This window comes from Ipomoea triloba, chromosome 12, assembly GCF_003576645.1.
Source record: "Ipomoea triloba cultivar NCNSP0323 chromosome 12, ASM357664v1".
NCBI classification, from domain to species: Eukaryota; Viridiplantae; Streptophyta; class Magnoliopsida; order Solanales; family Convolvulaceae; genus Ipomoea; species Ipomoea triloba.
The window spans coordinates 6,646,825-6,673,860 of NC_044927.1; the positions used below are offsets into that span (position 1 = coordinate 6,646,825).

Here is a 27,036-nt window from a genome sequence, read left to right on the forward strand (position 1 = left end):
TTTCTCAAACCTGAAAGCATTAAAGGCAGCAATAAAAGCAACAGCTTATGAAGCAGTGACGATATGATATGCATCAAAATTTGAAGATAGCATATCAAAGAAAGAGATGAGATCACCTTTTATGAACCAAAATAAAGACAACATGAGCATGCACCCACAAAGTTTGTGAATATATCCTCCTCCTCTAATCCCACAACTAAACAAATCTTTCCACCACCATCTAGTCTAGGTCTAGGTATATATACATGAAATGAAGCTTTGTTCTTGCGGATGTACATTATATAATGCAGGCCTGAAATACCTACCCACCTCCTTTCTTCATTCATCTCAATTTTGATGTGTCTCTCTGTCTGTCTATTTAGTGCTCTACGCCTTCTTCTCGCTTCATACTCCGCCCCCGCATCTACAGTTTTCTCTTCAAAACATTCCGAGTTCTGGCAGATACATCTGTCTCCCTCCAGGCTCCAGACGTGATCGTCATTATTGATTCCACGACTTCAAAAATGGTTTACCCAATGAATCCTGTAATCCAGAGTTCTGGTTTGCCACGTTAACCCATCCCATGTTGTTGGTAGGACCCCCGGACCCTTCGTGGCTGCTGCTCAAATAGGCGAGCGGATTAGTTGCTTGCTGTGTGTTGCTCGCCGAAGGAATTCTTACCCCCATCTCGTCGTAGTTACCAGACTGCATGAATCGCTCTGTAGACCCCACCACCGTATCATAGGAGCTACCACGACATAATTCATTACACTCTGTTAAAACACTGAACAAGCTCTGATCAGATGCATTTCCACTTCTGATGCCCTGGGAGGGACCAACACCACTTTCCAAACCAGACCATCCACCATGGGCTCGGTTCTCGCCTGAGAACCAACTCTGGCCCAAGTCTCCACCATTCAAATGAGATTGTGGAGCCGGCATGCGCACAGCATTCATATCCCAATCCTGCATCCCGCCAACATGCAAGTTTTCTTGCCTTGGAAATGAGTACGTGCCTCCATCAGTGTACTCGTTCCCGTGAACATTCTGATGCATATAAAGATCATTCAGTCCTGTGTGCTTCAACACCAAAGGAAGTGGTGCATGAACCTGTTCCTTGAAATGCCCGGAAAATTGACCAGATTCTACCATTAAGTTGTCCCCTGACTGAAAAGCCAACGAAGACTGTTTTGTTTCATTATGAACTGAGCCAGCATTGCTCTTTAAGAACGGTTGAAATAATTCATTGCGGTCATGAGAGTAAGAATTGAAAAAAGACACCGAGTTAGATTGTCTGTGCAACCTGGCCTTCCCAACATCATTTTCAGAAGAGTGAACGTCCAGATTAACAAGGTGCGCTGCTTGACCATCCATAACTTGGGGATGTGAAAGTGGCAGCTCCTCAGAAGCAGAGTACTCATTATCCATTGGAGTAGAACTGAAGGGGCCAGGCATGTTAGCCACTGGCCAGACGTGATCGGCAGAAGCAAGAGGTCCCCCCTGATTTAATGGAGCATCTTTGTTGTTCAATCTTTCAGAGTACTCTGAGACAGATGAGGAAACTTCATCCAATTTTTTTATAATTTCATTGTCACTTGGATCTGGATCCAGCTGGTTGAACTGATTAGTATCACCAAGTGAGACGATTTGTTGCACCTTTTGATCATGTTCGGAAGTAGAGCTAGACCCACTATTATCTTTGATGTTTGCCGTGCTATAACCAATCTTCTCCTCAACCATGCAATCAGGCTTATCTATGTCTTCATCCTATACATGACAAAAGGTGTTTCACCAAAAAACGAGGAACAAAATATTAGAGAACTTATGCAATGCGAATGATAATAAACCAAAAAACATTTGATCATCCAAAAGGTGTATAATCAACCTCCAACACGGGAGGTGAGCTGTGATCTCCTGCTTTATTGGTTTGATGCAGGAGCAACCCATCAGATGTATCTTCCTCTTCCTCTTCCTCTTCCTCATCTTCATCTTCATCTTCATCCTCATCATCGTCAGAACTCTGTAGCAAGACCAATAAATTACTCCTGTTTTTATATATACATTGTAAAGGAGGAGCTTCCAGACCAAGCAACTTGGTTCAGATAGAGAACCACCACCAACTAGGCTCAAGACTAGAAAACAGATATTATTTGAGGATCTAAAGTCACAAGCAACAAACACTTCAAGAGGTTTATAGCACACCGCTCAATTCAAAAAGTAGGGAATAGATGTGTTGGTCAATGAAAGAAGAGGGACCAGGTTAGAATGGAATAGAAAGCAAGATAATAGACCTCTGTTGTTATCGTGGGTTCAACTTCCGTTGCTTTGTTGTCTGTCATTTCCGGGGACTTGACATCAGAATTTTCCTTCATTTCATCCTGAAACCAATTAAAAAGTAAAATTGCCAACCCAGCAGCTAGTATAGATATCAATCATAAAATTTCTGATTCATTTCCAAATGAGGATTTAGCATATTGAAAGCATAACATGTTTAATGACCCCAGGAGCAGAAGAAAAAGAGGGGATTGGGGGTTTGAACACAGCAAAGTAAGAAAGAAAGGAACCAAAATATTCAATCAAATGAAAGATGATCCTGTGCCCCTTTTTTAAAATTACTACTCTGGGAAAAAGTCACCAACATATGGAAACAGAACATCCTGCTAAACACCAAACAATGCAAACATATTGAATCAGAGAATGTTGCTAAACATACTTTAATGAAAGAAGAACAAGAGGCAGAAGAACTTTAGGAATAGAAACAAGCTTCTACTCCTAAAGAGGGGTGTAAACAAATCAAATACAAATACTTTAAATTTGATTCGTGTTTAGAATTCGTATATTGTGATTCGAATTCGAATACATATTTGATTTGAATTTTTTAGAATACGAATACGAATCAGAGTATTTTCGATTCGACTAGTATTCGAATATATATTGTTGAAATTGAGGGATTGAAAGACCTGGCGGGTGGAGAATAACAACCACCCGCCAGTTAGGCGGAAGCAAAGTATTAGAGAAACCAGAGAATAATAGAATGTATGAGTATATTAGAATGAAAGAGTACAATGGGGTTCTTCTCTATGCCTCTATATATACTAAACTACCTACCAAATCTACCACAATAGGAATAGGAAACCCTAATAGGAATAGAAAACTAAGTCTAGTCCACTAGGAGTTTCCTAATATTGAATAATAGTTTCCTAATATTCAACACTCCCCCTCAAGCTGGAACATTTGAAAGTTCCAAGCTTGAATCAAAACAAACACTCTACCTCACTCAAAATTACAAATGAAAATTAAAAGCTAACTAGAGGATAACAGTGTTGGATGGCTTCAGAGGGACAATGCTATACACAACCCTTGGAAATGCATCAAGGGCGAAGCTTGTCACGAACATCCTTGGGAATAATGGCTCCAAGGGTAAACACGAACACCACCACAACAACATAAGTACTCTAGGATTGATGGCTTCAAAAGAGATTGCGCTATGCCTGACCCTTCCTTGGGAATGAAGACAAATGCACCAAGAATGGAGCTGAACACAATCCTTGGGAATAAAGGTGAACACACCAAGAACGGAGCTGAACATGATCTTGGGAATGAACACACCGAGGATGGAGTTGAACACGAACCTCGGGAATGGAGATGAACACACCAAGGATAGAGTAGGACATGCTAACAAAGCCTTCATTGAACTTCATTGAGAGCGGTAGAGGCGAAAAGGGAGCAAAGAATAGCAAAGGATGCAGTAGAGCCCATAGTAATGAAGATAAACTCAAAGCAACGAGATAAAGATAACCGGGAAAACAAAGTAAAATAGGTAAACTAGAACACCGTTTGATTATAGATAGTCACACTCCCCCTTACGGCCTTACTTGAAACATGGGAAATAATCAAAGGCTTTTATAGTAGTGCTGAACCTTAACATCCATGGGATAAGGCATACCGGAGATAAAGGAATAGCACGGTTATACCAAAAACACAAACACCATGGGAAGAAGTTCGGCAACAAACCCAAAGAAGCTTTCAATTTCACCAAAAAGTCGAAAGAAGGCCAAAACAGCAATCTCAAGGGGTGGTTGGAGACGTTGACCGGCGAGGTTGACCGGAGTTGACTGTTGACCAGCGTTGACTGGCCGTTGACCGGCGACCAACGAAAGATCTGAAAACACAGTCAGGAGCGTCTCGTCGAGACAAAACCAATGGTTGCAGCGGCGTCTTGATCAGAGACCGGAGGAAGGAGATCTGGCCGGAAAACAGTGGAGCTCCCTAGCGATGGCGGAACAACTAAGGTTTTGTCTAGGGTTTGTTTTAGGGTTTAGGCTCTGATACCATGTTGAAATTGAGGGATTGAAAGACCTGGCGGGTGGAGAATAACAACCACCCGCCAGTTAGGCGGAAGCAAAGTATTAGAGAAATCAGAGAATAATAGAATGTATGAGTATATTAGAATGAAAGAGTACAATGGGGTTCTTCTCTATGCCTCTATATATACTAAACTACCTACCAAATCTACCATAATAGGAATAGGAAACCCTAATAAGAATAGAAAACTAAGTCCAGTCCACTAGGAGTTTCCTAATATTGAATAATAGTTTCCTAATATTCAACATATATATATATATATATATATATAAAGTTAGGCATTTCGAATTTGAATATTCGAGTCAAACCGAATATATTCGAATAATGTAGTTGAATCGAATTCGAATAAAATTTGAGATTCGAATATTTCACGAATATGAATAGTCCTCAATATAGTCGAATTCGAATCGAGTAGTAAGATATTTGACTCGATTTGATTCGTTTACACCCCTACTCCTAAACTCAAGCTCCACCATCTCTCAAAAACCAAAATTTCTATACTTCTATTCTCTAAAAACAAAATTAAGAAAATAAGGGAAAAGGAAGGGATAAAAGAAGCAGACCTCATGTAGGGATTTCAGTTTTTCTTTCAAATCATGACCTAAAGACTCTCTCAATTGCCATTCACATGACTGTCTCTTCAACCAGACTGCATAATGGGCAGGAAGATCTCTTTTTGCCAATTGCAACCTGAAAAATAAATGGGAGAGGGAAAGAAATGAAAACTAGAACTCCGGAACAAATTAAAAATAATTTTAAAAAATATTTGCACTTCAAAGAACACGCTAACCAGTGTTCATGTAATTTCTGCCTCTCTTCTTCCTCATACGCTTCAAATGGCTTTACATGGAGAGTTTTGATGTTACCTAAAACATTGTTTAGAGACCTTGATTGGATGCTATTGCTATTATGCTTCATGCTATTCTTGACACGTTCATAGTGCTCCTTGCTAACCTGAAAAGACCAGAAGTGGAACTGGATTAGGAATCCATTCAATACGCATAGGAAATGACAAAAAGGAGATGCGCTGGTGTCGTAGTGAACCAAACAAACACAGAAGACATATACTAAATTGTTCGCAAGGTATCATAGCAACAATATGATGAATCAAGGGCATATTAAAATATCTGTAAACAATGGGTTACCTTAATGTAAGACATATATTTGGCACCATCAGTCTGCTGTATATTATGCTTCTGTAATTGATCTACTCTCCTAGTCTTTGTCACCTTATTCCAATCCAATGAATTGCCAAATTGGTTGTCCATGATACCTTTTCTGTTGTCATCAATAAAAATGATCATTATAATAAACAGGCAAACTTGGAAAAAAAGTTTAATAATTATAAACACATAATCATAACATCTAAAACTATCAGACTATCAGAGTCAATAGTACTCCCAAAAAAAAAACATCTAAAACTATAATTAGGAAATATTTATTAAAGCCCAAAAAGTGCAATGCGGAGTACTGGAGTGGACTGTTTCTTGGCCACTCAAATTCCATTCTTTTTTCTGTTTTTTTTTTCTTTATTTCCTTTCATAAACAAAGTGGGACACAGAACTCTAGTGAAGGACAAAGTTACCTCCTTTGACTTTCTCCCTGCAACATTGATGGGTTTGGACTGTCACTACTAAAACCTTTGTCACCAGCTGCCCAGGAACACTCAGGTGTGCAGACAAGGTTCTCTTCACCTTCAAGTTCTAAGCTATGCCCTCTTTTCCCATGAAGCTTCTTTGAACTAGTTTCATTTTGAAATCAAAATAAAGAATATTTCAATAAGGACAGTACCAAAACAGAACCACCACAGAACTGAAATGTGAAGAAGAAGTAAAATAAGAAGAGGGCTTCTTTGACCTATTTTCATTTTATTAGAATCAATACAAAGAAGATCCCACTAAACAGTACCACCACAGAACAGCAAGATGTTTCATTGCTCATACAGCTAACATACACTTCAAGAATATTCTCCTTCATGAAGTTGTTCAATACAGTATAAAAATTTAGGTAAATAGAATTAACCTCCATATCATCTCCACAATTTCCTCATCGGAATCCTTGCAGCTTAGCCATTTGTCCTTCCATGTCTGTAAATTCTCAATCATACTGCCAGAAGAAGCATTTAAATTCACCATCTCCATATTTAAAGTAACAGAAAATTAAAATGATTAATAATAAGCTATTAAGAAAGTTACATACTTCGCATGGTATTTTTGTAATTCCAAATAGTAAGCCTTTTTATGAGACTTGACAGATTGCCGGTGACTAATGATATTGTCAGGATGTAAATTACCAGAACATAGAAAATTACTCCTGCAAAAACATTTACCAGTTGAAATCTTCAGAATCACATGGCATAAAGCACCTACACTTCAAGAGTCTAATGAAAGTTTCTTGGTAATTAATTTTCATATCACAAAAGGGTACAAAAGAACAGGAAAAACACAAATAATTTTCCAAGATGCATGCGTACATAAGTGACCATCAAAAGTAAATAGGAAGTTCATTTAACAATTAAAGCAGTGACCAGCAAAAGTAAATAGGAAGTTCATTTAACAATTAAAGCATCCAGAACTCAGATATTTTCAACATATAAGGTAGCAATAGAGGTACAACTTGCCATTTAAGGGAAGGATTTCCAAAGTGAAAACTATCCCCTGCAAGTAAATCATGCACAAGTCTCTCCGGATCAGTTCCTTTAGGAAGAAATTCTGTAAGAAGGCTCCGCTCATTGTCAGACAAACAAGTTTGCCAAACCTAGGCAAATTTCAAGAGGAAATGCTAAGTCAGAAGAATATGGAATTCTACAAGAGATTATAAAATATACACCAGTTATCAACAGTTACCTCGTATGAAAGGACCTCAGCTAAATTGTCTAACTCAAAGATTTCCTGTGGCACTGTGAAAACATCAGCCAAAACATTGTGGTGGTGTGGAACTGAACCAGAAAATGGAATGAAATCTCTCCTTGAAATGCCAATCTGATCATTCTTGGAAACAACGCACTTTTTCTTCTCATCCCAGAGAAGAGAAACATTACATCTCATCATCAAATCATATCCAGTTATTCCCAGTTTCCTCTTTTTGGAACCATTGCGGTCCTGAGAGCAAGCCACAATGTTGACAGCATTCATACGTTTCTTCCGTTGATCAGCTGCCATTGCAAAATATATCAAAGAACTATCCTGTATACATCATTTTAGCAAGATGCTGTCTCGACTTGATCAACCAACCACCAATAGGCAGATTCAGAGCCTATTAAAGAAGATTAGCATTGGTCAACTTTGTATGGCTACATTATCTAATGTAAGTGCATAAATTGAATCAACCCTCAAACGAAACAGTATTATGTTAACATCTAAAAAGATGAAACAAGTAATGGAGTGTTTTAATCTTAAAAACAAAAGCGGGAATAGAATGTTGCAGAAAACCAAGATAATCAAGAAATCCTCCTATCCCTTCAACAAAATGATCTTGGGGAAAGCACCAATATTTTAGTTTTGACAACCACTGTAAGAAACTTAATTTTTTTTTTTTGAAAACACTGTAAGAAACTTAATTAAATTAAAAACACCATCTAAAAATTGCCCTTACTTTGTGACACAGATTGGTGATAGAAAATACTTATGCTGATCGCAGCCACAATCATGCAACAAAAGCCCTTTCTTCTAATGAAAAGTGAAGCAAATTGCAGTAGACTCATTTCAGTTCACTGTGGCAACTTAGCATACCATAATCAACCCAATCAAAAACACTGAGGGCACGTTTACTAACTGGAAATTTTCTCTAATTTTCTGAAAATTTAGAAAACTGGAAAACAGAAAACAGAAAACACGTTTACTAACACAGTTTTTCATTTTCAAAACAGAAAATAATTTTCCAATTTTCTGGAAAACTGAAACACTATTAAAAGCTATTTTCTAAATGAAAAATAGAACCAACTTCCATCTATTAAATTATATGTCACTATAATCGCATTCTCACCATTATCTACTTACATATTTATTCATTACTATGATTACATTCATTATCATCTTCTTAATTTTACTTATTATCGTGTTCTATCTTTTCCACTTGCATTACTTATTTAAACATAACTTATTTGTTTATGCTTAAAATTATACATCATTCACATTATTAAAATTAAAAATTGAAATCTATATCACGTTTTATATTTTGATTGAAATCAATTTATTATTGGTTTGGATATTTTTAATTATGTTATATCAGATACAAGTTTGGTCCAGATATCGGATATTGAAATTTCACATATATAGTATTAGAATTCAAAATAAAAATTATATTATATACATGTCATTCAAATGAATATATCCAAACATATATTAAATATTAGTTCAAAAATATTAATATTATCTAAACTAAATTTTATGTGAACTTAATAGGTTATTGGTTCGAATATATTTTTATTTATATTATATACATATATAAATTTTGTTCGGATATCAAATGTAAAATTTTTACATATTGGACTTAAAATTAAAATTTATATTTATTCTATTTAAACCAAATATATTTTAAAATATTTAAATATAAGGTCTAAAACTCACTCGAAATTAAACTTATTGTTAATTTTATAACGTTAATCTAAAAAAAAAATTGAAAAAAAAAGTGTTAGTAAACAAGTTTTCTAAGCAGAAAACAGAGAATGAAAACTGAAAAATTGAAAAACAGAAAACACAAAACAGAAAACAGTTTTCTGTTAGTAAACAGGCCCTGACTCTTTCCTTGAAAACAAAAACTAATAAATAATAAGTACTTAGCACAAGCACGCAATATTGTCAAGAGTTGAAATACTTTATTTATAGAAATCTCATGGAAGAACAATAACTACAAGGGCATTTATATAGATCTCACAACAAAAAGAACTAGAATTGGAGGGAAACTTTAAATGTAACACATATAATATATCCTAGGAATATGCATGATAAACTAGCTAGATAATCTAATATCTGAACAATCTAATATCCAAACATGCCGCATCAACCTAAGCACACATACTTTGTTAAGATTGTAAAGGAACTGTTGAGATTGTCACAAACACTGCCTGCCTTCATGGATTACCACAAACTTTAAAGTCTAAATTGAATTGCATGCTTTGTTGGGTGGCACCAACAGCCACCAAGAAAAGGAAAATGCAGTCATTTAGAAGAGAAAAGTATATATAGTTTAGGGGAGACATTGCTCATCCCAAGAGAAAAAAGGAGAGGTATAACTAACCCCCATGACCAACCATGGAGAATGATTGAGAGATCACCATAGCTTAGAAGACAGGATGAGGCAAAGACAAAGAGTGATGACAGAACAACTAGTTATGTGATTCTCAGCATCACCTTAGTTTTCACATAAAGATTAAGTTGTAGGAGCCACTTTGGGGATAGTGATGCCAGGAAATTCTTTGGGAGACATTTTAGGGGGAGGGGATGGAAGCAAAAACAATAAGAGTAATAAAAGGTGCCCGGCAGATGCCAGGTGATCAAAGTGCACTGCATACAACTGTATACGAAGTCAACGCTACTGTTTATATAGCTATGCATACATGCAGCCAAACTAAGCTATGAATAAAATGCATAAATGTGGCAACATATGGAAACAATTAATGAAAACTAATTTCATGCATCTCCAAAATACTTAAACACTTCATCATATAGAAAAATAAGTCTAGAACAAGTAGTGAACAACACTACAATGACTTGTCAGCTTGGGAATTTATTGACCAGCGGTTAGGATTTTGGAACAACCACTTGCTTGGTGAATGCAATGGGTAAACTAGAATCATAACAAAACACCCAAACATAATTTATGAAGAAGAAAGGAAGTTTAACAGTAGGTAAACCTAAACGAGAGATTAACAGGGGAAACTAGTTAGTCCGATTTCAGGGGAGTCCTAAAAAGCATAAGAGGCCAATCAAACAAAGTAGTAAAGCTAAAATGCAGTTTGAAGGCTGATAAAAACGACCCCTGTGAACATAAACAAAAATAAAACAGAGTAGAAATAAAACGATAAAAGATGCTAACTTTGACAGAAAAAGAACACACAAAAAAAGCCCTAAAAAGTAAAAACTGAAGCAGAAGATTACCCTCTATACTCAATGTAAGAGTAAGCCACAAAACCGGAAATCGAAAGCTTGCTCTCTTGGTGAGGATAAGATTATCTAACTGTACCAAACAAATCAGATGAAATTTCAGAGCAGCGTGAGGGAAGGAGGAGGCGAGTATAAGGGTTACACTTACACCGGAGGGCAACAAGATGACACGATAGGCGAGGATTTCTCCCTTGTTTTCTTCTTCTATTTAATTTTATTTTTTTTTCGTGAGAAGAAAAAAGACTGGCGTTATGGAAGAAAAAAATAAATTCTTCCCAGTTTTGTTTTGTTTTGGTTTTTTTTATTTTTATTTTTTTTAAAATGGGTGTAAATATAAGAGTATTTAATGGTGGGTAATACAATCAGGTCCAGTATAGGATGGGCTGTAACTCTGCAAGAGACGGTGGATCCAACACGCACCTTGGCCCAATAAATAAGACAGGAAGACTAAAGGACCATGATGAGAGACCCAATACAAAGCCCATATTTGGCCCACTAACGGTAAATTGAGTTGTTATGGCAAAGTATTGTGTCGACCATGATTCACACAACTGTGTAGATCATAAATATTAAGTACATTTTTAATATACTGAAGTATATTGTGTACTAAATGTACATTATTGTATAATATATATATATATATATATATATATATATATAAGAGTACTTTCAGTACTAAAATAATGTACTTTCAAAAAATATATTTTACGTAAACAAATAATGTATTTTTAGTATATATTAAAAATGTACTTTTTATTTATTGTCTACACAGCTGTGTGAACTATGGTCCATGTAACAATGATTGAGTTGTTATACCATGGACCAGGGTTCACCTTGCAATGTGGACTCCGGTCCTAAATTGTGTATTTTTAGTATTGAAATTGTGAATTTTTAAAATATAAATTATGTTTCTAAGTCAAGACACATAAATTGTGTATGTTAACATTGTGTGTTCGTAGTATACAAATTGTAAATTTTTAAAAGATAAATTGTAGACTGATAGAACTAAATTCTTCCATATAACTCGTATGTATAGCAATATATGTAAAATATATAATGTAGATCAGAAAATGGGCTCTCAAGTTATCTCCTTTATTGATTGATCTTGAATAATTTAGAGAGATGAGAGAGCATTGCTACTTGGGTGATTTATAGGGAGAAGAAAAGAGGGGAAAAAGCCCCTTTACCAAAGGGTCAAGTGCCGTTATATAGGCCTAAATGTTGACCGACTTACTTTGAATTTGACCCGAACCGTTTGAACCCGACATGAATACACACTACGGGAGCGTGAACGTATAGGGAGGTCAAAATCAGGGAATATTTCATATCATAAACTATGGACATTCATATTGTATATTCATAATATACAAATTGTGTATTTTTAAAAGGCAAATTATCAACGTTTAGTATGTAAATTGTGAACATTCAAAGTCCAGGTCCACAAAATAATTTGCGCAGTAAACTATATTATGGATCATGGATATATATATATACTAAAAATTTATTTTTAATGTACTAAAAGTTCATTATTTGGTAAAGTTTATTATTTGGTAGTATACCAAATAATAAACCTTTAGTACACCAAAAAAAAATAAAAAAATTGAATAGTTAATATATTAAAAAGAACTTTATTTATTTATTTTAAGAAAATGAACTTTCATTTTATTAAAATGAAAATTATGTTAGTGGTTTACCTTACAAGGTGAATCATGATCCACAATATAATGATTGAGAGTTATCAACAAGTTATATCATGGACTAGGGTCTATGTTGCTTCATGGTTCCAGGTTTATTAAAATATGAAACTATTGTATACTCTCATTTTTTATTCCCACACGCAAAATTTTGATGTAGACTTTTGTATTAAGATTCACATGAAAAAATAGCTTGTCAGAGTTCGTCACATCAAGAAGTAAATTTGAGGAAAGTGATTTTCGTTGGGAATTGTGGTTGTGATTCACTTCGATTTGGAATTTGGTCTGTGCAGGAATTCCACAGATTAAGGCACATAAAAGTTTGTGTTATCTGTCACGAAAACACAAAGAGGAATGATTTTTACAACATAGGAGGAGTCTTAAGTTTATAATATTTTATGCTCTATGAGTTCACTTGATACTAGAATACCTTTCTTTAGCCAGATGATTTCTCCAATTATTATTTCAGGTTCTTAGGCCTCTTTAGTCTATGAGAACAACAAAATACACATGTAATTGTCAAAGTTAAAAGGATCTAATCCATTCTAACTTCTAAGTAACTATTTGTGGTAGTGAGTCTTCATGGATGAATTTGACAGTACTCAAATTGAAGGATCTAATCCTCTTAGGGAATTTTGATGCTATTTTTTTGAGGAAAGTTTTTATTCATGTGGTGGTAGACAAAGCTAGTGAAAATTTGTGGTTTTCCTGGTGTTTGCTAATAGGTTTTCACCCGAAAGGGCTGACTTGCAAAACTCACATCACTCTTTATTTGCTTTTGTTTATACTTTATAGGATATCGATTTTAAAGGATGAGTGGTTTAAGGAAGGTTATAAACCGCCTATTTTCAATGAGATGGAAGATGCGAACCTAGACGACATGGGAGGTGTTTTTCAGCCCTCTGAAGTGAGTTTGCCAAACATATGTTTCAAGGTGAAGTTTGGGGAAATAAGATTTAGCTCATTGAGTGCATTCTTTTTCATATTATACAGGAGCGTCGTGTCACAGAGAGAAGAGAAGAACATCCAACTCCTAATAATGCATTTGAGTTAATGTCTCTATCAAAAGGACTCAACCTTGGGAATCTCTTTGATGAACATGTACTTTCATCTTTCTGCATCTATCCTAATTCCTAAATGCATGTATTTTAGGCTCAGCCAACAACATTATCAGCAAGATTGAAGAAGCTGTAAAGCCCCTAGGCTTTGATATTCTCAAAAAGAATTACAAGGTGATTTTACAATACAGTCATGGAGAATTTTACTTCATATGCAGTATAATGTGCCTGTTGAAACAAAAACAATATGGTAATGCCACATATAGTTAACTCAGTTCTTGCGGTTGGAAAGCATAAAAGCATGAAGAAAAGGAAATCTTAAGCTGGCAACTGAGGTATGCGATTAGTAGTGTTCCCAAATGGGATATCATATACTTGGATCTAAATATCAAGGGAATCTAGCTTAACTTGTGCTTGAGCCTCGCTTGATAAAATTATCTTGCAAACCAAAGAATTATTCTCGAATGACCACGGTCCTCCATCTAGAACACGTTGCGCATCCAACTTGAGGAAGAAAACAAACAGGAGCAAATTGTCTTGAGCCTAAATCAATGTTGCAAAAGGCACTAAGCGCTAGTCAGGTGCCCGGGGGACGTCTAGCGCCTACAACTAGGTGCCACTTAGGCGGCTGAATAATCCAAGTATATCGTCTCCATTTTCCCACTCAAAGTTGAGTGTTGTTATACTGTTATAATCCCCAAACTAGTCAATTGCATATGTTGAATGTTTAGTTGAGTACATGGTTGGTTGGGAACCAACTCGACCAAGTTAGCGCCCAACTCAGCCAAATTAGGCGCCCAACTCGGAGCCTAGGGAGCTTAGTCAGCCGACTGACTAAAAACCTCCTAGGAATGAAATCACATAGGCGCCCCTAGGCCGATTTTTACAACACTTGCCTCAATAACTTGAACTCTAAGCAATGACCGCTACATAGACGCCATGACTTTCTACATGGCGTCAAACTTCACATGCTTGTCTATGAGGAACCTGTTGACCAACGTTCACGTCTCATATTGACATGCTCCCCGTATCCAGCGTCGAGCATGGGGAATGGCTGGATACCAATATCCTCATCCTCCAGCCGAATAACAGTGCACCTGTCAAAGAGCTTCGTAACATCCATCATCGAACACGAAATGATAGAAAAATAGCTCACGGACACTGATAATTAGAAATCAAAAAATGATTATGAACAAAAATGGATAAATCCTAGGTTCACCAGGGAGAGAGAGAGAGAGAGATAAATCTTATATAACGTAGGGCGAAAAATAAAAACACGTTACAATTAAATTCTAAATAAATTTAACAAACTCACAATCAATCAAGACTTTTGTTAAAACAATTACTCCGTAATTACTAATGCACATTTCTTTGTAATAATAAAATACACATGGCTAATCATAGTTATATCGAAACTTTACATTATAAGTCATTAAACGATTACTTTGATACAAAGTAATTTTTAAAATATGATACAATGTCTACTCGGTATAATATAATTTTTCTATAAAATTAGGGTAGATTTTAAAACCTAATAAATTACTTATTATATATTTTTTTTTGAAAACAATTATTTATTATATTAATTATAATAAATATTCAATGCTAAGTTGCTAACTATATTAGAAATATAATACGGAGTACAAAATATGTTTTGAACACCGACTAGGACTACACTACTATAGGTATATACTCTTTAAATGGATCTTCCACATGTTACCTCTAAGATTAAGCTGCCTAATAATTAGTTAATTACTGATTTACTCCGCATAAATAAACATATTTACTGCGTATATATAATTTATTCCCCAACCCCAAGCCGCGACCGCCGGCCAGTTTGAGCAACCGCGAAACCTCTCTAAGTAAAACTTCGATTGAAATTTCATGTCCATCTCGCCCTCGCAGAATCAATCAGGTTCAGCATCGTCATCTTCTTCGCCTCGGGGCTGCTCTACAAACCCTAATTCCAATCATGGATTCCCTTCTTTCCCAAATCAACACCAGCAAGAAGAACCCTCCTTGTCCATCTCCGGTATGGGCTCCCTACGAATCGCTGATTCCGATTCTGCCTCATCTTCGTCCTACAGTTTCTCAGGTGTTCTGCCTTTTTTCTTAAAATTTTTTAATAAAAATCCGTATAGTAATTGCAGTACTTGCTAGCGCTATGCTTTCGTCTAAACTAATGCAATTACACGGGCATTTTGCTAACCGGCGTTCCGGAAAGCTTTTTCCCCTCTATGAACTAGCTCGCATACAGTGTTTATTTTTCCGAAACTCGAGTTGGATTTAGTAGGTTGCTGTGAAGCGTCTCCTATTCATACGTGTGCTTATCTATCCAAATTATCTCTTACAGAAACAAGTTCAATGGGACCTGCTGCACTTGATTCCTGTGGATCTCCAGAAAAGGTAATTTGCTACTCACAACGTGGATTTTTTTTCTGAGTTTAATTATCCCTTTAGACAGATGCTGCATTCGATTTTGTTGTAAAGCTGTTCAATTGCTATCCAATATGATGCAGGTGAATATGCCAGTAGGTCAAAATGGAATTAAAACTTTGACATACCAAAGCACTGGTCAGATCTCAGTGGATGACCGACTGAAATCTCCCGGACCAGGTCTACCTGCCACCAGTCACAACAATTCTGGATCCACTAGATCTCAAGGGAGCATGCCACGTCCCTCTGGGAGAAGAACTCAGATGGTTAGTGGGAACCACTTGCTGAATTTTCACTATGATCCCATTTCTCGTCCAAAGTCCAGGGCTCCTCCTCCAAGAAGGCAGCCAAAGAGAAAGCCATACAACAAAGACTTGTTTCTTCAAGCAAATTACAAATTTGTTGTGTTCAGTTCTGGGAATTACATGCCCGAGTCTATGGATCCTGATAAAATGTTAGAGTGGGAGGATATAATTTGTGTAAAGTTTTCCACCCCGTTTCCCGTGCAGTGTCCAATCTGCTTGGAGGATCCCCTATGCCCACAAATAACTTCATGTGGTCATATCTTTTGCTTCCCATGCATTATGCAGTATTTTTCAGTGGGTGAAGATGATTTCAGAGGTGAATGTTGGAAGAAGTGTCCCCTATGTTTTATGATGATATCATCTAAGGATTTGTGCACAATTCAGATCGAGAATGTTAAACAGTTTTGTGTTGGTGATGATATAGAATTTTTGCTTTTAACTCGCCAAAAGGATTCCTTTTCCTTGTCTTTAAAGAATAATGATGGCGTTGGTGCCTGTGAAGAAGTTCAGAACTCCTTTTCAAAATTCACTTTTACCTCAGATGTGGACCTCTCTGTCCGAGAGGCAATGTCAGATCTAGATAGTTGGTTAGCAAGGGCAGATTCTGGTTTAGTCGACGACCTAGAGAAACTTCCATATGTCTGCGCTGCAATGGAACAATTGAAGCAAAGAAAGAAGTATTGGAGTGAGCATAAAGTTTCTAATGGAAATAAGGCTCATAAGGATAGTTCTTGTGATAAAAACGCTTATGGTTCTCCCTCAGCTGTGAGTAATTCAAAGATGCAAGGGAAATCAATTCCAGAAAATAAGCTTCAACCAACTCCAACAGCTGATGTTCAGTCACTGGAAGACCACCATGGTTCTTCGCCTTCAAATGATAATGACATGAGCACACAAGAAATTTTTGGTGGTTTTAGTGACACACAGAATAGAAGTTCATATATTTTCTACCAGGTAGTTATTGTCAATTGTAGTTTAATTTAGTGTTATCCTCAGAAAGAACATTAAATCTTACTCAAGTACAAATACTGCTTATGCTATGTATGTAATTCAAATGTGACCTGCCCAACTGCTTGCACAATTATCTTTTTATTTGTAGGCATATGTTTATTTTATTTTATTTTTTTGCTTTCCGTTTTTGTTTTTTTTTAAAAATCTTTTCCCCAATCTGTAAGAAATCACAAAATGCCAATTTCTTTAGATGTCAAAAAGTTTTTTCTTGAAAAGAATACTGTTTCACACTGACTGTACCTCTTCTTGCACTTGTTATTTCCCATTATTTCCTCATGGTTGGATAGCATGAAAATGCACTTCAATTACGATTAGTTCATTTCCTATTTCAGGCAGTTGATGGTCAACACCTTATCATTCACCCACTAAACATGAAGTGCCTTCTGCATTACTATGGGAGCTACGATCGACTTCCAAGCAGGTATTAAATTTTAACTTAATGCTTACAAATCCAATATATTTCTTTCCATGGTGAAGCATACAAGGTAGAGGCTTTTTTTTTCCCCTTCTTAATTTGAGGGTGGAGTTGGTTGGGAAAGGGAGAACTGAACATTTTGGGTTCCATGAAATTATATTGGCAAAATTGGGGATTCTTCTTATATGATCTTTTCTATTACCAAGATGACAATTGACTTCTAAATTGTCCTTTCTCTAGTATCCTATCTAATTTTTGTTCGTCGCTTAGGTCAGACATGTTAACATTTCCTACTGAGGTGGAGAAACTATCAAATTATGCACAGCTAGTCTGATTCATCAACAACAAGAACTCACTACTATTTATACACTATTAATCCTAACAAAAACTCTTAAATTGAGGAAAATAATTAATCTGAAAATTAATTTGAACCTCTCAAAATTAGACCCAAATGGTGAAATTATTCCTTGCCGTCCATTCTCCTGCTGACTGACGAAATCCTCTCAAGCTGTTGGTTGACCGGCGAAATTTCCTCCAAAATTCCGGTGAGTCGCGGCTGCCGTTGATGAAGCTACGGAGTCTTCCTGTTTTTTGTACGTGAGCTGCGCAGATAGAACAAATTAAACACTTTAAATTTCTTTTGTTTAGTTAGCAAGTCTAGGTTATATATTTTGGGCTTAAACAAATGAAGAATTGGGCTTATTAAACAACACTAGGATGACAACTAAAATGCAACACTTATTTGGGCCTAAAACTAAAACTAAAATCTAAACCTTAATCATGCCCAATAATTATTATAAAATATTTATTCTAACTAATCAACTCTTGAATTCTAAAATTATTAAAATGAAATAAAATGACAAATAATAAATATAAATATACTATAAAAACCTACTTAAATTAAAGCATAAAACTATGTTTATCATGAGGTTTTGAAGAATTTTTCTGAACAGCATTAGAAGTGTTCTCATTGGTTGTTGTACTATCATTTTAACAAAATTATGAACTACAGAATCAGTGGAAAAATTCTGCAATTGGAAACTGTGTCACAATCAGAGGCCATTAGGAGGCGCTACCGTTATTTAAGCCATTTCTCTTTGACAACATTATTTCAGGTAACCATCGAGATGGTTTAAAATAAAATCCATCCCAATGCAAGAAGTTTTTTAAAGATCATGTTATTTTTGTGTCATCCCAGTTAGTCATTTGCTCTTTGGCTTGCAGCTTTGTGAAATTGATCTGCTCAAGATGTTGCCTGCTGATGCCCTCTCTCCATTTTTGACTGAAATTAAGAATAGGGAAAAGCAAAGGAAGCGGGTTGCTAGGATGGTACCATTTTTCTCTGAATATTTAGTAGTTGACTTTCTTAAAAGAATATGCACTTGCGGAATGCATGCAGTATGATATAGCATCTTGTCTTTGGAAAACTGTCAATACCAAGCTTGCACTTAAGAGAACAGTGGCAAGTGGGTCTTCTTTCTAAACTTTGTGGTTACTGGATGATTGATAAAGTTACTTTTGTGTCATAGTCTCTTTGTCTCTGAGGATTTCTTCCCTCCTTACAACTGTTTTTCTAGGCTTCCTTTAAGCAGCATTCCTCTTCACGCTACATCATTTGATCCAGTGTATTTATTATATCTTTTTTAGGGTCAAAATAAATGCAGGCTCTTATTCTTTGCTACAATCCCTATATATTTTTTTAGTAGTGTATATACCCCTATAGTGTATTACTTTTAATTATGGAACTAGTATACAATTATTATTTATGCATATTTAAGAATTTTTTTTCACAAATATACCTCTATGTATTTTTAAATTTACACGTTGTCCTGTGTTTTCATGTCTTGCGTTTTTGAAAATTGCCGTTTCCCCATGTCCCATTTCTTGTATACCATTTCCTGCTTCTGTGCTACCTAGGTATGAAGATAATTTTCCTGTTCTCTACTTACCCTTTGAGTAGAATAAGCATTTTATTGGGGTCTCAATATCTGGTTTTTCCTTTGTTGGTTGGAACTCTTACAGTTGAATTCCTGTTTCCAGGAGCATCAGGAGAAAATGAAGGCAGAGACTACTGGGTTCCAGTATGCTCCTTTATCCTATAACCTGGCAGATACTTCTTATGTTGACCAGCCTGCATTCTCCAATGATGACTTTGAAGGTATATTGCTATGTTCATTTTTAATCCTACTTAGTATATTTATGTATGTAAATATGTATGCCTATATGTGGATACATATTTTTTGGGTAAATGACAAAAAAGTCCAACCCTTTTGGTGAAGTTTCAGTTTTGGCCAAAAATTTTCCCATATGCGTTTAACCTACAAAATCCACTTATGTAATTAATGAGTTGTGAATGCCAACTCAAAATTTTTCCCATGTAAGTCAATCTTTTCTGTGTGTATGTGTGTCGTCTCCCTCTCCCTGACCCTCACAATTGACCTGAAAGGTAACACTGTAACAGGCTAACCACCTTCCCCTTTCTTCATCATCTGCTTCTTGATAATCATTGTCCATCTGCCAAAACTCCATTGCTATAATCATAAGCTTCAGTTGCCAATGGAATTAATCTGGAATCTTGAATTCACCAGTGTCATGTAATGCTCTTTACATTTGATATTCAACTGCCTTTTTTCCTTTCCTGCAATTATAAGCATTCCACATGCATATTATTTCTAGGCAAATGAATGAAAAATCTGAATTCCAGAATTATGCAAACATGGGCATAAATTAAGCCATCTTAATACTAATCCTATAAAATAGAAAAGGGTCAAAAGACAAACCCAATTTAGCGTTTGAAAGGAAAAAGGTAGAAAAACTGATGTGCGCTGAAATTTTGGTGCTGTTAATGAAGAAGAAATCTCACCCTTGAGGGGTTGAGGTTTCATGGAGGCTGAATTGCAACATCAGCCTACTGGACTATATCCACATTGGGGCATGATGAAATCATAGATCAGCCACCTCCTTCTGGTTTTCCCCATTGTTGTCCGTCCTAGTGCTGAGATGGGGAAGGTGGCAGACTGCAAGAGGTGCCAGCTTAGCTTTCCAACTAATGAGACTCCTCAAAATTGAAGAGAATGTAAATGAAATAGCTAAGTTGGAAGAAATATCTGAGTTGGCATTCAACTCATAAGCTATATAAGCAGATAATGGGCAAATGTTACAACATAGCATGGGGGGAAGCCAGTTACATTGAGCTTCTTAAAAAATTGCTTTTTGGATTAAACATTCATTGTAGGCAAAGCTATCAATAGTGATAGTTATCTTTTCCTTCAATGCTTTCCATCTGTCAAAAGAGATAGAGTCCTATCTTGTGAAAGTAGGTCTTTAAGTCTATCTCTTATAATAGATGTTCCCTCCTGGTGGGAGTAGGCCTTAGAATTTTAGCTTCTGGATGTATGTTTTTGGTATTGATCAATTGTTGGGGAAACATGGAAATTCCTTCTCAGCCCATGTCCATTCAGTCATTAACTAGATAATTACAAAATACACTTACCCAACCTTGTCAAGTTTTATTTTTCTTTGATAGGTATAAATTGGATAGTGGATTCATCACTTATCTTTACTGAAATATAAGTTGTCACTTGAGCCTTAAGGGCTACTATGATATGTTATGAGGGATAAATATACTTTATCTTCCATTTGCTAGATTGCATATACCTTTCTTACCACTTTGTCTGAACTAACACTTCTATTGTAATGATTAGCATTAGGAAACTCAGCTGTAATATCATCAAGCCCCCCAGCAGTTGCAGGTAAGCTGCTCTTCTCCAATGTTGCAAGGCTCGGTTTTGCTGCTGGACATGATTCTCCGTCATTGAAGTTGGAGGATGCTCTTCCCAAGATTGGGGCATCACAAAATACTTCTGGTGAAACTGGTTTGTATTGAAACACAATATAGATGTTTGTTTGTCATGGTATCTGTATTATGCCCTTAAGTCACAGTAATAAGATTTGGAAAATAGCATTTTCCTTCTGATATATTTTTCCCAGTAGCTATGAAAAATCTGAACTTTTCCTGATTAGTGGCTTCATTATTCTTAGGGCCAAAGCATGCTGGTACATTGTCATTTGCTAATGTGACATCTAGAGCTAAAACAGTTGAGGACCCCAATGTCTCCAAGGCAAGTGAAGTGGGGAAGAAGGGGAAGAAGCCAAACCGTGTGCTCCTTTCAACATCCAGTTCCCGACGATATTGAGACTTGAGAGAGGGGGGGAGTGTGCTACTTCTCCAGAATGAGACTCCTGTATATTTTGAACTTTATTTGTGTTGCAACTGCATTAGTTGGGTTGTTGTCTACGGATTACATTGAGAAAACCGATTGCAGGATAGTCGTACGTTTATTTTAATTGTTTTTTTTTTCTTTAGGGAATAATGTTGCTGCTGTTATTAGTATTACTTCTGGTACTACGACTATAGAAGAGTAAATGGTGTTTAGTTTGTCATTTATGCAATTTGCCAATTGCCAGATAGGTTAGATGTATGGAATATGGAATACTTGCAGTATGGATTTTGAATAATTTAGCAGTATGTTGGGATTTAATTTGTGGTGATATGTACCTTGTTTTATGATATATGTTGTGCTTTTAGTCCAGACGGGGTTAATGCAAAAGAATTTTTTTTTTTAATACAACTGACTCTATTACATTGTAGTAGAGTTACTACATGTCATCTGAGCGCAAAGTGCTTGACATTCCTTTTTTCTTTTAAAGCATACATTCTTAGGTTATTATACTCTTGTAACAATGTCAATATACTAATGGCAAGTTTGATTCGCGGAATAGGCCAAGGATGAAATAACATTCTCAGTAATATGTCTATTCTTTTGTTTGCTAAGACTTTGTATTCCCGCCATTCTCCTTGCAAGTGGAATAGCTATTACCTGACCCCTTGCTCTGTCATTTGTCATTTACATCCGATTGAGATTGAAATTCTTCTTCAAGCTTCAAACAAAATGTTGGGAATATTTGTTATTAGGTTTTGATGATACCAAAAATGTGTTAGAAATTATTTGTAATAATTAGTCTCCAAAAGAAGAAAATGAAGAAACATCAAGTTTAGTAAACTGCTACAGTAAGGTTCAGTAAACTGCTACAGTGACTTCGAGAGGTGCTATAGTACCATTCGCATGAGGCACTTCTGAACGAAGTTTTGAGGCCGAAGAAGAAGACAATAATCCATGAGAGGAGGATGGAAAAGGAGTTTGGATGTCATAGAATAAGGATATGATCCACGAGAGGTGGATTGGAAAGCCAAAGTACTCGTGAGAGGTAGATTAAAATGGTTGCAAGACGTCAAGTTCGCGCTGCTACAGTACTTCGAGAGATGCTACAGTAATTCNTATCTTTACTGAAATATAAGTTGTCACTTGAGCCTTAAGGGCTACTATGATATGTTATGAGGGATAAATATACTTTATCTTCCATTTGCTAGATTGCATATACCTTTCTTACCACTTTGTCTGAACTAACACTTCTATTGTAATGATTAGCATTAGGAAACTCAGCTGTAATATCATCAAGCCCCCCAGCAGTTGCAGGTAAGCTGCTCTTCTCCAATGTTGCAAGGCTCGGTTTTGCTGCTGGACATGATTCTCCGTCATTGAAGTTGGAGGATGCTCTTCCCAAGATTGGGGCATCACAAAATACTTCTGGTGAAACTGGTTTGTATTGAAACACAATATAGATGTTTGTTTGTCATGGTATCTGTATTATGCCCTTAAGTCACAGTAATAAGATTTGGAAAATAGCATTTTCCTTCTGATATATTTTTCCCAGTAGCTATGAAAAATCTGAACTTTTCCTGATTAGTGGCTTCATTATTCTTAGGGCCAAAGCATGCTGGTACATTGTCATTTGCTAATGTGACATCTAGAGCTAAAACAGTTGAGGACCCCAATGTCTCCAAGGCAAGTGAAGTGGGGAAGAAGGGGAAGAAGCCAAACCGTGTGCTCCTTTCAACATCCAGTTCCCGACGATATTGAGACTTGAGAGAGGGGGGGAGTGTGCTACTTCTCCAGAATGAGACTCCTGTATATTTTGAACTTTATTTGTGTTGCAACTGCATTAGTTGGGTTGTTGTCTACGGATTACATTGAGAAAACCGATTGCAGGATAGTCGTACGTTTATTTTAATTGTTTTTTTTTTCTTTAGGGAATAATGTTGCTGCTGTTATTAGTATTACTTCTGGTACTACGACTATAGAAGAGTAAATGGTGTTTAGTTTGTCATTTATGCAATTTGCCAATTGCCAGATAGGTTAGATGTATGGAATATGGAATACTTGCAGTATGGATTTTGAATAATTTAGCAGTATGTTGGGATTTAATTTGTGGTGATATGTACCTTGTTTTATGATATATGTTGTGCTTTTAGTCCAGACGGGGTTAATGCAAAAGAATTTTTTTTTTTAATACAACTGACTCTATTACATTGTAGTAGAGTTACTACATGTCATCTGAGCGCAAAGTGCTTGACATTCCTTTTTTCTTTTAAAGCATACATTCTTAGGTTATTATACTCTTGTAACAATGTCAATATACTAATGGCAAGTTTGATTCGCGGAATAGGCCAAGGATGAAATAACATTCTCAGTAATATGTCTATTCTTTTGTTTGCTAAGACTTTGTATTCCCGCCATTCTCCTTGCAAGTGGAATAGCTATTACCTGACCCCTTGCTCTGTCATTTGTCATTTACATCCGATTGAGATTGAAATTCTTCTTCAAGCTTCAAACAAAATGTTGGGAATATTTGTTATTAGGTTTTGATGATACCAAAAATGTGTTAGAAATTATTTGTAATAATTAGTCTCCAAAAGAAGAAAATGAAGAAACATCAAGTTTAGTAAACTGCTACAGTAAGGTTCAGTAAACTGCTACAGTGACTTCGAGAGGTGCTATAGTACCATTCGCATGAGGCACTTCTGAACGAAGTTTTGAGGCCGAAGAAGAAGACAATAATCCATGAGAGGAGGATGGAAAAGGAGTTTGGATGTCATAGAATAAGGATATGATCCACGAGAGGTGGATTGGAAAGCCAAAGTACTCGTGAGAGGTAGATTAAAATGGTTGCAAGACGTCAAGTTCGCGCTGCTACAGTACTTCGAGAGATGCTACAGTATCAAGTTCGCGCTGCTACAGTACTTCGAGAGATGCTACAGTAATTCGAGAGGGCTGCTACAGTACTTCGAGAGATGCTACAGTAATTCGAGAGGTGCTACAGTACCATCCGCAGGAGACGTTTTTGATTCGAGAGGTGCTACAGTACCATCCGCAGGAGACGTTTTTGAACGGAGTTTTGAGGCCAAAGAAGAACATAAAAATCCACGAGAGGTGGATGGGAAATGAGTTTGGATGTCATAGAAGAAGGATATAACTCACGAGAGGTGAATTGGAAAGCCAAAAGACTCGTGAGAGGTGGATCAAAATGGCTGCGAGACATCAAATTTTCGAGAGATGCTACAGTACTATTGCTACAGTGAATTCGAGAGATCGAGAGTTCGAGAGATCGATCGAGAGGTTCGAAAGATCACAAGAGATGAAAACTCGATGCTACAGTGAAATTGCTACAGTACTCGAGAGGTAAATAGTACTATTGCTACAGTGACATGAATAGTACTATTGCTACAATAATCACGAAAAATACTCAGATGAAATTGGTTCAATGAGTATTATTCTAGCAAGAAGACTTTTGGAAGAAGAAGTTGCGAGAGGTATAAAGAAATCCTTCAAGCTAGTTCAAGATTCAACTAAGGAATTAATTATACACTTGGAAGATGTCACATGGGAAAATGTAATATGGGTGACAATATTTTATTTGAAAGAGTTCAAATAAAATTCAAAGTGATCAGGAGAAAGCTAAAGATGGAGAATGAGCATGAATATTTTATTCAAGAAAGATGGGCTCAAGATAGTGGAAAGAATATTAAATCAAGCATGAAGACAAAGTTTCTTATCAACATGCAAGACACCATACGGGAATTATGGGAGTGGAATATTTTATGGAAGACTTCAAGTGGGATTTCAGATCAAGCTAGCACATGGGATACAAATTAAGGTGGAGCTTCAACGGGTAAAGTATGGAGACTTGAACAAGGAAATATTTTATCAACTCCACTAAGCACGTGAAGGAGACAAAAATTAATGTGGGTTGTTTGGCAGATTTGGACTGCTGCCAAACGGTCAAATTAGCAACGGGAATATTTCTTCCCAAATATAAAACCCCAAGGCTTAGAAGAAAAGAATACAAAGAGTGAATTCCAAGGGGGAAAACAAGACAGTGAATGCACATACAGAAAAGAGAGGAAAAGCTCAGCTTCGAGACATAAAAATCCAGTGTGCATATTCTAAGCTTAAAAGATAAAAGAATCACTTTGATTCTTTTGCTAGTCCAGCACAAACACAACAACACCAACTTTTGAAGGGAAGTTTTGAGTAGGCAGTGAAGGATAGGTGGACGGTGCGGCCATTCGCTATCTCAAGGATTGTCAGGCAGTGAAGGATAGGAAGACGGTGCGGCTATCTTCTATCTCAAGGATTGTCAGGCAGTGAAGGATAGGAAGACTGTGCGGCTGCTTTCTATCTCAAGGATTGCCAAGAAGGGAAGAAGCGGGTTGCNAGACATAAAAATCCAGTGTGCATATTCTAAGCTTAAAAGATAAAAGAATCACTTTGATTCTTTTGCTAGTCCAGCACAAACACAACAACACCAACTTTTGAAGGGAAGTTTTGAGTAGGCAGTGAAGGATAGGTGGACGGTGCGGCCATTCGCTATCTCAAGGATTGTCAGGCAGTGAAGGATAGGAAGACGGTGCGGCTATCTTCTATCTCAAGGATTGTCAGGCAGTGAAGGATAGGGGGACGGTGCGGCCATTCGCTATCTCAAGGATTGTCAGGCAGTGAAGGATAGGGGGACGGTGCGGCCATTCGCTATCTCAAGGATTGTCAGGCAGTGAAGGATAGGGGGACGGTGCGGCCATTCGCTATCTCAAGGATTGTCAGGCAGTGAAGGATAGGGGGACGGTGCGGCCATTCGCTATCTCAAGGATTGTCAGGCAGTGAAGGATAGGGGGACGGTGCGGCCATTCGCTATCTCAAGGATTGTCAGGCAGTGAAGGATAGGGGGACGGTGCGGCCATTCGCTATCTCAAGGATTGTCAGGCAGTGAAGGATAGGGGGACGGTGCGGCCATTCGCTATCTCAAGGATTGTCAAGAAGGGAAGAAGCGGGTTGCTTCTGTCCAGACTTTGTATTGGTGATAATACATAGTGGATTTGCTCCTTGGAGTGAAAGGAGAATAGTGGACGTAGGCTGCGTTGGCCGAACCACTTAAATTCATCTCTTGCACTTTACTTTACTGTTATTATTATTATTGTGCAACTAACCCCATAACTCTTATTCACACGAGCACACAATTTACAAAACGCTACAATCATATTTTACGCAAGCTTGAGACTTCCACTGCAAGGAAATTTATTTCCTTAATTCTTTTCAGCTCACTTTGAGTTAGAATCGAAAATTTGATAAAGTCTATTCAACCCCCCCTTCTAGACTTTATAGCTTGCTCATCCGGGACCAACACAAAATGTATTTATTTTATTTTATTTTTAATATATATATATATATATATATATATATATATATATATATATATATATATATATATATATAT

At 36.6% G+C, this 27,036-nt stretch overlaps 2 protein-coding genes, 1 long non-coding RNA gene and 1 pseudogene across 4 annotated transcripts; 3 read left to right on the forward strand and 1 right to left on the reverse strand.

Moving 5' to 3' along the window:
* On the reverse strand, positions 1-10,674 carry LOC115998785. 2 transcript variants are annotated; one of them, XM_031238443.1, is made up of 13 exons: positions 10,597-10,674; positions 10,443-10,521; positions 7,191-7,599; positions 6,965-7,101; positions 6,544-6,657; positions 6,367-6,450; positions 5,930-6,085; positions 5,490-5,622; positions 5,135-5,298; positions 4,908-5,034; positions 2,271-2,357; positions 1,865-1,999; positions 1-1,746 (listed from the first exon to the last, which is right to left on the reverse strand). In XM_031238443.1, the coding sequence occupies exons 3-13, from the start codon at positions 7,503-7,505 to the stop codon at positions 481-483; spliced, it is 2,718 nt and encodes a 905-aa protein (XP_031094303.1). In that variant the 5' UTR covers positions 7,506-7,599; positions 10,443-10,521; positions 10,597-10,674; the 3' UTR covers positions 1-480. The 2 variants fall into 2 exon arrangements, with proteins under 2 accessions (XP_031094303.1, XP_031094302.1); XM_031238442.1 differs by having other exon boundaries at positions 10,443-10,627.
* LOC115998918 lies at positions 9,746-13,547 on the forward strand (annotated as a pseudogene).
* A 1,478-nt stretch (positions 13,548-15,025) lies between these two features.
* LOC115998927 (RING finger protein 10) lies at positions 15,026-21,908 on the forward strand. The gene is made up of 9 exons (XM_031238596.1): positions 15,026-15,295; positions 15,554-15,606; positions 15,720-16,895; positions 17,285-17,373; positions 18,380-18,482; positions 18,592-18,696; positions 19,408-19,525; positions 21,072-21,242; positions 21,409-21,908. The coding sequence occupies exons 1-9, from the start codon at positions 15,085-15,087 to the stop codon at positions 21,561-21,563; spliced, it is 2,181 nt and encodes a 726-aa protein (XP_031094456.1). The 5' UTR covers positions 15,026-15,084; the 3' UTR covers positions 21,564-21,908.
* An 873-nt stretch (positions 21,909-22,781) lies between these two features.
* LOC115998928 lies at positions 22,782-23,695 on the forward strand. Its single transcript, XR_004093963.1, has 2 exons — positions 22,782-23,027; positions 23,194-23,695. It is a non-coding gene; the product is annotated as an uncharacterized LOC115998928 (long non-coding RNA).
* The last annotated feature ends 3,341 nt before the right edge of the window (positions 23,696-27,036 follow it).